This window comes from Cryptomeria japonica, chromosome 10, assembly GCF_030272615.1.
Source record: "Cryptomeria japonica chromosome 10, Sugi_1.0, whole genome shotgun sequence".
In the NCBI taxonomy this organism is placed as follows: Eukaryota; Viridiplantae; Streptophyta; class Pinopsida; order Cupressales; family Cupressaceae; genus Cryptomeria; species Cryptomeria japonica.
Window position 1 is genome coordinate 635,224,358 of NC_081414.1, and position 14,769 is coordinate 635,239,126.

General features: G+C 34.1%; 1 protein-coding gene across 1 annotated transcript; it reads right to left on the reverse strand.

The window, feature by feature from the left end:
• Window positions 1-6,462: 6,462 nt before the first annotated feature.
• Window positions 6,463-7,902, reverse strand: LOC131073408 (transcription factor MYB8). Its single transcript, XM_058009855.2, has 3 exons — window positions 7,738-7,902; window positions 7,523-7,652; window positions 6,463-7,439 (listed from the first exon to the last, which is right to left on the reverse strand). Exons 1-3 carry the CDS (start codon window positions 7,868-7,870, stop codon window positions 6,827-6,829), a joined length of 876 nt encoding a protein of 291 aa, XP_057865838.1. The 5' UTR covers window positions 7,871-7,902; the 3' UTR covers window positions 6,463-6,826.
• Between the last annotated feature and the right edge of the window lie 6,867 nt (window positions 7,903-14,769).

Consider the following 14,769-nt stretch of genomic DNA (forward strand, 5'->3'; position numbering starts at 1 on the left):
TTACAATACATTACAAAAGATATTCAATGTCGGCCTCGACAATAATTACAAAATGATGTTCTAAATAAATCTTCCTTGATGCCGACTTCCTTGAAGTAATTGATGTCAGTGCCGGTGTAATCCTGGATACTCCAATGCCGGTGTCTATTGGTAAATGCCTCCTAATGCTAGTATATGACTTCCATCTGATCTTGTTGCCATCAATGACAACAAAATCTGATGAGTTTCAATTGTCAACAAAGCCATCATTTGAAATACCTACTAGAACAAAAAAAACCACAAGCCAAAGCATGGTGGAAAATTTGGTAAACTTAGAGGTAGATTTTGTAGAGTTAGAAGGAGAAAGAACCAAGGAATAGAACACATTTCCTTTGAATGAGGATCCACCCACAAAAGATCAAGAAGGGATGAGTGAGAATATCACACTTAACCAAAATAGTCTAAGTGTACAGGCGGGAGGAAAGGAAGAAAGAAATACGAGCCTCAGAGAGAAAAGGAAAGCTCATTGAAGGTGAAAAAGAAGCAAATGAAGATCAAAATGAAAAAGTGTTCGAAATTCTGTAGAAAGAAATACAAGAATTACCGCAAAACCTTCAAGAAAGAAAAGATAGTGATGATGATGTGGTGATGTTAGAAAATCCACTAAGTGTAACAAACAATAGAATGAATCAGGAAATTGGGAAGGAAAGACTCGAAGTAGGAACATCTTAGAATAATCCGATGGAGAACCCTGAAATAAGTAAAGAAGAGAATACAACTCAAAAGAAGTCTGAGGAAGGTGTGTGGGAAGATAAAGGAAGAAGCGAAACACCACATGAAAGAAATTTCATAGCAAGCACAAAATGTGGGAGTATCCCCGATTGGTTAAAACAACACAATTTGCCCAAAGAATGGATAGAAGTGGTTCCTTTAGATTTCAATAGTTTGTTAAATGAAGCTCCAAGTGAAAAGAAAAGGAAGAAGGATAAGGTAAGGTATGCTACTCGCCTGAATACAAAAGGAGAAAAAGAGTTGCATATTGCTAAACCTATAGCAGACAAGGGTGAAGAAGAGTTAACAACATAGGATAATCAGATGACCACCGTGCAATTGGGTAAACCCTCGAGATTCAAAGGCCCAAGAATTAATCAGGAAGGGGTAGCTATCATGGAAGAAAGACTGCAAAAGGATCAAAGGAAGTTGAAGGAACGAAATGAACAAATAGAGAAACTAGTACAATTCAAAAAATATATTACTCAAAAGGGAGATACTTTGCATAAGATTCAAACTCATTCGGTATTGAATTCACAAGAAGAAGCGGAAGGCGTGAACACTTTGAAAAACAAGGAAAAAATGATGGATGAGTGGATCATGAAAGTATTCACTAGATACCTTGAATGGAACAAATAGAGATAGAAAATATCAACCTACAGGTGAATGGATATATGACTCTGGATGAAGCTGTAGATAGGGGGATACTGATTATGAAATAATTGTCTGAAATCACAATGTGGATTACGATCAATGCATGGCAAGTGGACAGATTGTGGGATGGTATAGACAAGTTGCAAAAACTAAGGAATGAAGCAGCAGACATTCAGGGTAAAAATACAACATTTATATAGCAGAGGTTGTTGGATCCAAACACTTGTATGATAGTCCGCAAATTTTAAGGAACATGGGAATGTTCAAAATTTAGTAAGAGAGTATGCTGAGAAGGTTACTCCATAAGAGAAAGATGTGGAGCCTTTAAGGGTTGTGTGTTGCATGCAGGAGCATAATTTATTCATAGTGGAGGAATCAAAAAGTGAAGCAATAGCCTAAGCGTTAATAAATCTCCAAAAGTATTTAACACGAAAACAAGTGGCTCAAGGATCCAATGTTGAAAGCTCGTTGACTAAGTCCAAGGATGATGTTGAGCTGGCATAATTTTGTCTTTTCTTGTAAAACTGCTATAAAAGCAAAAAGTGTTAGCACAACTTTGGAGTCTATTATCTCCGTATTTCACAGAGAGACTCTTGCTCATGCATAAGCTAACAAAGGAGTTATAGATTTTTAACTTCCTCTACCTACTTCAGTTCCATTTCAATATTTATGCAGTTAATTATTGATCTTCAGAAATTTCATGCATCTCATGCATAATTTCTACTCTTGTGATCTATATATCATTTGTAATCATACAGATTTGATGTAATGAAAATGATTTTATTGCTTTCATTTGTTCTTCTGATTTTTCTTCTGCAAGTTTTGCTTTTTATTTTCCAGCTAGATCTTTTCTCTATTTTGCAGGATTAGCTGCAAAATTCTACATGGTATTAGAGCTAGATTGCTAGGAAGAAGAAGCTAGACAGATTATTTGTAGACAAATTTCTGAAGATTAGCATCACCATGGAAGCTGACGTCTATTTCTAGATGCATGCATATTATTTCCCTAATTTTTGCATGCTCTTTGCTTTTTTTTCCTATTTTGATTCTTTAAAAATTGTACATGCTTTGGAAGCACCACATGATGAAGATCTAGAAATTTTGGGGCTTTGTAAAAATTAAACTTTTAGAAAGTTTATATGGGGTTTTGCTTGATGCATTTAGTCTAGATTTCTTTTAACAAAATAGAAGATTAAAGTTGCTATGCACTCTTCCTCCAATTGACAGTCAAAAGTATTCTTTTGTTCTAAATTCCTGTCTACATGAGATTCCAATGTTGCAATTCTGTTTGCTCCTAGAGATTCTTTCTAGTAGGGTTCCTGACTACATGAGATTCCAGAGTTTCTTTCTAGCAGGACATGATTGAGCTATGGATATACAATGGCATCATCCCAACCAGAGGTCATCTTTGCATTTCTTCAGCTTGAAGCACATTTCTACAGATTCATATCTTCCTATCTTTAGATGGTCAATTTTTGTATTCAGAGACCGTGTACCTATCAGTTCATCCATTTGAGCAATACAGAATATGTACAACTGCATTTTCAAAGTATCCCAGAGGTACTCATGCAGTGGTTTCTATGATTTTGATACAATCCTGTTGCAGTGTGGATTCATTTGCAGTTCTTCTTCATCGATAATTGCAGCTTTCTTCTATAGTTTGAATAATGGTCAGGAGTTTCTCTCAATTGGGTTTCTTATTTGTAATTGGGTTCCTGATCAGGCTTTGTTGCCAGGACCCATATCTTTCCTATTTCTCATATCTCTCCTTAGTTAGGCTTAAGGGGGGGTGTTAGCGCAACTTTGGAGTTTGTTATCTTTGTATTTCACGGAGAGACTCTTGCTCATGCATAAGCTAACAAAGGAGTTATAGATTTTTAACTTCCTCTGCCTACTTCAGTTCCATTTCAATATTTATGCAGTTAATTATTGATCTTCAGAAATTTCATGCATCTCATGCATAATTTATGCTCTTGTGATCTATATATCATTTGTAATCATACATATTTGATGTAATGAAAATGATTTTATTGCTTTCATTTGTTCTTTTGATTTTTCTTCTGCAAGTTTTGCTTTTTATTTTCTAGCTAGATCTTTTCTCTATTTTGCAGGATTAGCTGCAAAATTCTACAAAAAGTGTCCCTCATTTTCATAAATTTGAGAATTGTATATTTCTAACGAGCACTGTATTCTCAAATACTCCATTGTTTGGTTCTTTTATGCATATAGTTATCATAGTGGTGTCTTCTCTTTGCAAGTGATTATTGTAATGAAGTTTGATAAAGAAATATATGAGTGTGTGCATCTTTTTTATTGTGTCACATTCCTTTTTCTGTCAATTGCAAAATTTTATGAATAATTGAGAAAATTTCTGATTTTTTGTAAAGTTGTTTTTCATTATTTCAAATCATTTGCATTGAATAGTGAAACTCTTCGTAGATAAAATTTATTTTATTTTAAGTTGTTTTCTTGTATTATGTTAATTCAAAAGGAGGCAAGTTGAAGTATTTACTCTAGAGTGTGAAAGATTTGTTAATTCTAGAGAGATTAGTTGAAATCCCCTTGTAAAATAGTTGATGTGTGTTGATTGAGTAAAACCACAAGGTCATAAACAGACGTTTAAAGCCTTGGGATTGAGATTCTCTCTATCTTTCAAGTAAATAAACTTCATCACGAGGTGTAAGTTTATCCATGTTGAGTGAACTCAAAACTCACATGAGTATTACCATTGTAAGATTTCATCTTCCTAGAAATTAGTAATCACCTAAATAATTTAAGCTACAATTTATACCAATTACAAGGGATTTTAACCCCTATTGTAAGTTACCAAGATACTAGGATAAGGAAAAAATAAAACTACGTATTTAGATAATAGTCGATAACGCTTACAACATTTGTCTAACAACATAAAAAAATATAAATGGAATAATATGCATCTACGATATATTATAGAAAAGACTATGAATTTTTTGGAAACCCTTATAAGGAAAAAAAAAAAAAAAAAGAACACAACCTAAATATGCTCATAGTTCTATTATTCATAACAAATAAAGATTTCTACTTAAAGGTCTTTAAGGAGGTCTCAATCTAGTAAATTTTTTTGCAATCGTTATAATATTACACACTACATAATATTAAATCTAAATTATTTTTTATAGCGCATTAACCTTCGAACATTTCTACATTCACACAAATTTATACATGATATATGTTCTCATGACAATATAAATCATCTAGCCTATTATCTAACATATTGAATACCCCCACATGTTTGCTATATCTAACATATTGAATACCCCCACAAATTTATACATGATATATGTTCTCATGACAATATAAATCATCTAGCCTATTATCTAATTTATAGTGATTGCTTGTGGTACCTTAGATTTTCTTCCAAAAAAACTATCTCCCATATGCAATTATACATTCTTCAAATGATTTGTGGTTGCTATCACTCAACTACGATGAATGATCCAACATGTATGTTGTATTTCAACACCTGATACAATATCGTCACATGTAAAACACTATGTTTGTTTTAATGCAACATTTGTAAGTTAATTTGATATTGTAATATGAAATATAGATAAAGAATTTTTCTTTAAAAGTGAATAACACTCAATTCACATCATAAATTCTCATTCCTATTATTTCATCCCTTTATTTTTTTGTGTAGGACCCTTAGATATTTTCTATCTTGAAAATGATAAGGGTAAAAATGCAAAGGAATTTAAGAAATATTATAGATTCAAATGGATATATGTTTCTCACATATCTTTCACTATATCTCCAACTTATTTAATCAACTAGAATATATTAGCCAAAAAATATAAACATTACATCACTACAACTTATAAACACTACATCATATGTACATGTGTGAGAGCTCTACGTAATCATAGAGAAAAAATCTTTAACAAGCTCAAGATTGGTATGGTAAAAATAGGAATAGAGAAAACATCTTACTTTTACATAGATTTACCACTAAATATATATCATTTTATATTAATTTTACCAAGTGTTAGTAGTCTCTCAATTATGTATTGAATAGTATTGTCTTGCCTTTTTATTATGAAATTATAAATAAAAGAGATTAGACATTTTATAATTTTTTATTTTGTATAATTACTATAAATCTTTTACAATAAATCAATTGATTCTTTTATATTAATTCTTCTCTACATAAGTATTACCTAAGCAATAAGATGTAAAAGAGAAAGTAATCTTCCCTATTTATGAGCATGACAATCTTAAGTGTATTGTGTTTATTACCCCATGAAAAAATATGTTTTTAACAATGACATGTACTTTTCAATTTTGTAGTAGAATAATTAACCCTTCATTTTATTGTAGCTCAAAATTATTTACATGTAAATACAATTAAGGATATGAAACTTTCTATAGAACAAGACAACTTATATGTGTGACTCAAATTTAATGACTTCCACTACTTATCAAATAGAAATTAGTGCATACATATAGTCATATTATACATTTAAAAAAAATAGTGACATTGAAAACAAAGATTATCAGAAGCTTAGATTCACTAACTAGTCAAGAAAACTAATTAGAAGAACCTTACTAGTAGTTGTTATAGCTAACTTTTGCGCACACAAATATCCTAAATGGTATATCAGATTTTGATGGGTTTTTTGTTGTCATTGTATGGAACTTAACAACTTATAGATATTATGTTGTCTTTAGAATAGTAATGATGTACTTTGTGGGATTTGTTATGCACACAAGCATAAAAAGTGGTCATTTCATAGTGTCGTGTAATACCTACTTAAAGATGTCCTGGTAACCATGCACTACAACCACATCAAAAATTGCCAATAATTATGCACAAATGACTCAATAATCATGCACTATAGGTACCAATAGAGTTGCACACATCTTGCATTTAAAGTCTACAAATTCTAATTACTAGGGGTACAAATAGGTGACTATTGTTATATGTGAAATTTATTAATGAACTTTTACTTATCTTTTTAAGTTTTTTAAAGTTATTAATTGAGAATTTGGGTGAGCAAAGAGTGAATGATAACTTAAACATTGACAATAACCAATACTCTCCCCTCTTCATATGAAAAATTATACATGTGTAACTTTCAAAACCAAAATGAAAATCACAAATAGATTAATTAAATATAAATAAGTATTCTATCAAACTTATTCATAAAGTGCTCTACTTTACTCTTATCATTATAGTTTAGCTATTTATACAAATTACATTCTTTTATGCATTGCTATGGGCATGCCCATTGTACATTAGGGTGGGATTCCTAGCTACAGCCTTTCTAATATATAAAAAGCCTGGTTAAACAAGGTACGTGGAAATGGAGTTTAATTGCTTTCGAATACCCATGAAGAAACATTTTATTGTAAGGAGAACATATCAAACTTGAGGAAGCGGTGGCTAGATTTGCCTCAAAACCTTGAACCAATAATCTGTGCAATCAGAACCATCATCATTACCCTCCATCTTCATATTCGGCAGCGACTGGGTATTTGTGCCTGCATCATCCATGCAACTCAATAAATCATCTTCTAGATAGGAAGACATGAAATACTGAGCTTCCATGTTTGAGCTGCTCTCACAAAATATTCCAGATGTGGTTATTGAGCTTAAGTTCTGGTTTTGCTTTGCCAACCATCTTTCTTCATCTTTCAAGACAAACGTCTCATCCATTAAAAGATCATCTGCAACAGTTGATGAATGTTGTTTGCAGCCAGCAGAAGAATTTAGACAATCAGACTGAAAAATTTCGCTTGACATTTTGTGAGAATCATAAAATGAATGGAACACTGTGTTGGGAAAATCAGGCGGCGAATCTTTTAATTGGCTTGGAAATGTGAGAGACAAATTGTTTGCATGTGCAACTTCCTTCGTCGATGTACTCTCCTGCATGGAAATCAAAATTTGTCCCGAACTTGAATCGTTTCCAAGACGCTTTTTCAAGTGGGTGTTCCACAGGTTCTTAATCTCATTATCTGTTCTTCCAGGCAAGCGCGAAGCAATTATAGACCACCTGCAACATTAACAAATTCATTAACATTGTCTTATGTGCCGATGGACTCACAAATCAATGCTTAAAAAGGATTATCATCTAACCTGTTGCCCAAAAGTTTGTGAAGTTGAATAATGGCAGCTTCTTCTTGGGAACTAAAATCTCCTCGTTTAATGTCTGCTCTCAAATAATTAATCCACCGCAGGCGACAACTTTTACCGCATCTCAGAAGTCCTGGTACCATGGAAGAAAGAAAATAAGTTTCTTCTAACTAAAAAAAGGAGAGAAATAAAGTTTCTAGAAGGCGTAGAATTCCAACCTGCTTGCTCAGGGAGCGCACGCCAATTCCCAGGGCCATTTTTGTGAATAAAATCAACGAGTATTTTATCCTCTTGAGGAGTCCAGTGACCTTTCCTTACTCCCATTTTATCACAGCAGGGACGTCGGCCCATTTTCTTCTCTTCCACAGATGGGATTTCATTAAGTTCATCTCATCTCCTCTATATGGACTTCAAATTCTTCCCCGCCGACATGTTGAGTTAATCAACGCGGATTCATATTCATGCTCGCGTGCAGGAGACGTGTTAGAATAGAGTGTTCGCCAATTTCAAAGTTTTAATGTTTTAAGGTCAAACCGACAACAATGTTCATCTAATACTGGGCTTCGCCGTAAGAACGAGGTTTGGGTCACATCAAGCGTATCTGTTTCCCACTAACTCGAAATTTTGTGCCGATTACGTCAGCGTCGGCGACAGCGACGTTTGCGTAAATACAAGTAGGCGAAAAATGACAAAAACCGCGATTCCATTTTCCATATCTCACTACCTATGGGATATTGCGTTTATTTCAATTTTTCACACCATCTAATGTCTCAATTTTTCACACTATCCAAGGTTTCAGTTTTTCATGATTTTAAATGGTTCAAGGATGATAGTATATATTTTAATTAAGTATATCTATATTCTCAAAATCTATGTAAAATACGATGCCAATAATTATTTTTTATAATTAGATCTAAAATTTTAAATAATTAGGAAAAACTATGGAAACAAAATATGTAACTAATTTAGGTGAGATTGCGACATCAAATAAAAGAACAAATGAAAAAGAATAGTTATACGGAGACTGTTGATCCCCAATAAGGCCTTCACCTTAAGAACGGGGCAATCGGGAACTTTCACACGCATGGGACTCAATGCGGCCTATTAAACAACCTTCGGATTTTAGAATATGGCTCTTCATATTTCATAGTGGAAAGAAAGAGATAGAAATATGCAGAAACAAAATAAGCCGCAAACCCATCCTAAAGCGATACGCCAGAAATTTAACCAAGTTCACATTCATTTATGTATAATGTAATCCATAACCATAAAACATTTATATGAATCTCAAAAGAGCACATGCATGATTTGCAATTATGAGATATAACCATAGAGTTAGAAACAATCAACTCTGAAATATTAAACACAGAGCACCACATCCTCATCATTGGTGTGGAGAACAAATTACAAAGGCCATTTTGACATAGTCTAAAATATTTGGATCCCACCCATAAGGGACATCTTTTAATGTTTGATAAAATAAAAAATTGCTTCTACCACTATGTTTGCTAAAAATTGATAAAATTGTGAACCCCCTTTTACAATGCACCCATATACTTATATAGAGAAAACCTTCTTGATCCAAAATGATGATTGCAACTGAAAAGGCTCCTGCATGTCTACCACGTGTTTGCCGCCATCATGGAAGTTGTTTTACCTATCGTGAACCTGATGATCTCTGCATTATTATTTTCCTCCCATGCGCGTGGCATGGATGCCACTTAGAAATTCCCTTTTTTTGTTGCAATTACTTTATCACACTGGTTTCTCATTTTGCTTATGTTCGCACTGTCTAGTTTTGCCATGTGGTGCTTCTTGCGGCCTTGCGCCTTCAAAAGAAACAATTGCGAACTTTTGAAATCTCCCCAGGATCAAAACATCCATTGGCCTGCACCTTGTCAACACGTGGCGTGCTGGCCAAAATTTTAGAGCATTCCTTTCCTTTTACCTTTGAAAATCCCATAGTGTCAACACATGACACTCTTCTTTGCCTTTGTTAAAATAAGGGGTTGTAGTTTAACTAGAAGTCGTGCCACTTTGACATGTAGTGATCCCAATGTGGCGGAGTCATAACTTTCTGCTTGGTGCTTAGAATTTGAAACCGCTTACACTGTTAGAAAGGTCTTCAAAAGATATAGTTTTACTCCCTTAACACTACGTCTTTGGCTATCGAGTTAAGGGACCAATGACAGTCTCGATCCCAAATTTCACTTCAAAGGCCTTTGAAAATGCAAATTACTAAAACATAGAAAAATACTAAAAAATGGATTTTCATTTTTTTTCATCTCCAATTGCTCCATCACCTCTGCACGATTCCAAATCTCCTTTGATAGACATATTTTGACATGTTTCCATCAATGAATTGAGCATAAACCCGCGAAGATGTAGACATTATCTACAGAGACATTCAAAATAATAGCTTCCTCATAGCATTAACAATGTAAGATAAGAAGATCAAAGAAGTGGTTAGAATAAAATAAAATAAAAATAAAATCCTCTTTTTCTAATTAAGGGGGTCTACAAAAATTTTAACCTTTTAAAACACTATTTTTTTATTTTTTTATGAATAGAATAAAAGATAATATAAATATATGAACATAAAAAAAATATTAAAATAGTAGATAAACAATGACAAAGAAATAGAAGTTGAAAATTGATTGGAGAAATATTTAATAACTTTTTTCCATTACTATCCTTGATATTTTCCTTAGAATTGGCAAGGAGAAGAATGACAAGCGGGAAGCATGGAGGAACGAGTGGGAAGCAGGGAGGAGCACATAATTCAAATGAAGATGCCTCTAGAGGAGGTGATGACGACCAAGATGATGATCTTTGCCCTTGCCCTATGTGGTGTTTTCAACCCTGTTTGTGTATGGTTCCCCTCCCCTTGTTGGTGTGTTCTACAAGAGGATGTTTTTCATGTTGGGGTTCTTTGTGCGGGGGTTCCCTCTCTATTGGGATTGAACATGGTGTCGAGAAGATGGAGGATGTGGCGAGCTTCATAATGGTTTCTCCTACTTCTTCTTGTGATGTGTGATGGTTGTAGGGACTATGGTTGCCCTCTATGTTGGGGTTTAGTCTCTTTCCTATGCATGGTGTGTGCTGGTGTGGGGGCTGCTTCGGGCCCCTTGGTCTTTGGGCTATGCATGGCTTTAGGGTCTCTCCTCCTCATTTAGTACTCCTTCTTGTGGACTGTGTGGTGCTCGATGGTGTTTCTTTGTTTGCGTGTCTTGCTTGGCTCTCTGCTGAAGTCTGGCACCCGATTGGTGTTTCTACAGTCCCCCTTGATTCTTTGGGGGCTCTTTTTTGTTATATTCTCTAGCCCTTGTGCTTTCTTGGTTTCTTCTTTTTCAGGAGGGGTACGATCGGTGTTTTGTCTTTTGGTTTTTTCTCTCAGATCTTGATGGTGAGGGCTAGGTGGTGGTTTCCCTCACTCTGCTTCTCCCTCTTTGCCAGTCCTATAGAGGTGGATGGCTTTCTTTTTGGGGTTGTAAGTGGGGTTGAGGGTTTTGTTATGGGAGGCCTCTCAGTCTCTTTTTTGCTCTATCTATGTTGTTGGGGTGTCGTGTGGCTTTCTGCTCCACTCTTGGGTTTCTCTATCCTTTTGCTCCTATAGAGGTGGTGTTTTGGGTGGAGGAGTTTTTCTTGGTTTTTTGTAGGCCTGCGGCTCTTTAGATCTTTAAGGTTTTGGGAGCCTTTTTAAAACTCAACTCTCTTATGCTCCTAGCTATTTGTCTACATCTTTGGTCTTCTTTGGTGTGGCCTATTGAGGTGGCCCCTTCTTCTATAGAGCTGGAGAGGATTTGTTTCTCGTGTTAATCTCCCTTCTATTGAGGAGGAGGTGGGTGCAATGTGTTTCTTCAAGAGTGAGTTGAAGGTTTGGGGAGCCTTTCAACACCCTTTGGCTTTAGTTTGCGATTTTATGATTATTACTTGTGGGAGCCTTTTAAATCTCAGGAAGGTTAGGGGAGCATTTCAAAACCCCCATGTTTCGGTTCAACTTTTAAAGTTTTTTTAAGTAATCTTGTTTGGCTGGATGTTGATAGTTTTCAAGGGCCCAACATTGACAGTGGCTATTTTTGGTTAAGGTCTAGGCTAGCTTTTTTCTTCTTGGAGTTTTTATTATAGGTTAAGGGAGTCAGGAATATCCCTATTTTTTGGTTGAGGGTGCATGTTAGACCCTCATCATTTACTTTTAAGTGCTATAGTTTGAGGTTGTAGCCTTAATGGTGTGGCCAACCTGTTTTGTATTGGCTATATCTTGATAATTTGGCTGACACTTTCTGCTTGTGGTTGCATTGATATTTGGCTAGCATTAGTCTGTTCAATTGTGTTTGGGTTGCTGGTTTTCATGATTTTTTATCTTTGGTAGCTTTGTATTGTGGGTTCCAGATCCTGGTAAAATCTGAGGGTTTTGGGTCCCTTAAAAACCTGTTGTATGGGGTTTCGGGTCCCCTCAAAACCTATTTATCCTTAATCAATTTTTTTTTCCATTTATCAATTAAAATTTTATAATTATATAAATGAAACTCTTATTCAAAAATCTCTATGATTCTTCTAAAAAAAAAGCTTGTAAAATCTTAAACACAAAATTTCTACATAATGTATCAACCCCATGTTAGATTTGGATATGTTGTACATCCTAATTTTCCCGCCTCTTACATCAAGAATAGAAGAAACCATGGCCTTATTGTTCTAAATAAGTACATGTAGGGATGTTGAGGAGCTTATCGATTTCATGCACCAAACTCGTTAAGGTTGTAAGAGCTCACACAACAAATGGCAATACAAAGCATGCAGATTGTCTTCAATGAGAAACACTTCAATTAGATTGGTGCATTTGTTATAATCATAAATATTCTTAAATTATTCACTTTTGTGGTTATGTGTAAGAGTTGATCCAACTTGTTCCCTAAGCTTGTTTCAAACTGCCTACCTTCCATAGTAACTAAGAAAAATTTCTACTTTGCATGCAACATGGGATTACTAATCGATAACTCACTTGTAGCTTTAAAAACCAAAATAAAATGATTGAGTAAAACCAATTCTCAAAATTTATTTGTGAGTAAAGAATAAAGTGGGTGCAAACCTTTTCACCAACTATAACATGTATTGTTGAGCAGTGTTAAAAATGGATTTTTATTCTAAGGTAATGGGAAATTTCATCAAGAACATTAATCAGCTAATGAATGGTACTTATCAAGGGAACCATCTCTTCTCACACCTCATTATTCTATAATCCCAACAAATTTCCTTTCCTTTCCCCTTCGTTTCCTCTAGATCATTAAAATGAAAAGGCATTGTTCATTAAAATGCAAAGACATCTTCATAAATTACAAAGAGAACACTTGAATTTATGGCCTTAAGAAGAAGAGGAAGTGGAAGAAGCACCTACCAGGTCTATGAATTACGATTTGAAAAGATAATCTCATAAACACTTTGAAATATGTAACTACTATGAAATTAAGATATTATGTTGTCAAGAAATTAAAATCTCCAAAACAAGGTAGACACAAAAATTTGATTACCAATCACTAGAAATGCACAAGTAAAATCTAAATAGCAAAACAAGTAGGAGATGTGCAAGTTTGATTCTTGTTTTTTAATTAAAACTAGAAATGAACGTTACAAAAACAAACAAACAAGTGATTACAAATGATTGCATTGATATGGAGTTGCACCCAATCATTAGCAAGTTGGAGCTTCTAAGAGCTTTCTTACAAACTGTTGCTTTCCTAGAGCGTTATTGCTCATTGCACAAACTTAAAAACACACAGTTGTGTTAGCCTCTAATTATTTTAAAAAAAAATACCCGCCTCTTTTTAAAATGGTCATACTTATCGGTCCTTTCTTATTGGTTAAACCCTATCAGTCGAACCTCAATGTATCAAAAATTTGCTTTGAGATGTCCAAGTTCTATTTTCTCCCAACGTCATAATCACTGGGAAAAGGACGATGTTTATTGAGTGGTAGCCAAAAAAACTTCACAGGATTATTTTCTAGTTTCTTCCTGATGCCCAATACTCACTCAAAGGTTGATATCAGAGCGTTGGAGGCTTTTCGTCTCCCTTCCAGCCACTTCAAACCTGACCAGTAGTCATGCGACGCATAGTTCTTAAGGAAAAAATAAAAAGGAGATTTGCTAGTGGGTATTCGCAGGATCATGAGGGGTCAAAAAGTGGCAATATCATGAATAAAGTCTCGATTGATAGGTTGATTGAAAAATATCTATAACTTTCAAATGGTATCACTTTTTTTCAATCTAAAACATGCATCATATTCTATGCTTTGTATACTATAGGATTTTAAAAATAAAATTTGAATTTTGTATAGTTTGATCAAGTTATGGTGGTCAGCCATATGAGTTTTTTTATATTTTTAAAAAGCTTAGTAAAAAAATCATAATTAATTATTTATTTTAAAAAAAATAAAAATATGTGTCACATCTGGACATAAGTCTTCTACTTATATCTAAAATCTTATTAAAAAATATTATGATTTGATTGTGGTTAGGGTGGTTAGAGAGACACCTGCTTCTTATCCTTTTCCTAAAATTTTAGTACTACTGCATTGAAATTTCAATTTTTTGTCAAATAGATTTATTTATTTTTCAAAAAAAAAACTAGTAGGCTAAAAACTACATTCAATTTTCTACATTCTTACATATTTTTGAAATAATGTTGGTAGCTTATTCAAATTTTTATGTCAAGTTTCCTAACTTTGTTTTTCTGATTTTCTATGGCACTTAAGGGCCTATTTGACTCACCATGATCCTGCACATACCCTCTAGTACCATCATTAATGATAGGTTAAACGGTTGATGGCACATAAAGGTGGCAGCATGAGCTGTAATTTTTGATATTATCACCATTTTGTAGGGAAATTAAATGCACCACCTTTAGAAATTATTCAAGTAACGTATGCCATCATAAGTTTTCTTTTCTCAAATGGTTCTTCTTAATGATGGTTAGCTACCATTTGATAATTCAGACCTAAATTGGCCAACAAAACTAAGCAAGGGAATATTATCCTAGAATTGCGGTCTCTTGTATGGAAACAACAAACTGAATTTGCCAAATATAGAAGGGTTATCAATCTATTGGAAAAGACTGAACAACAAGGAAAAAATCATGAACAACATCTAGAAGAAATTGTTGTAAGAAGGGATCTTGGTAACTAGATTTTCAAACATGGTTCTTAAGGGAAAAGGACATAAGATATAGCTAGATGTTGAGCATATGCAAAATGAT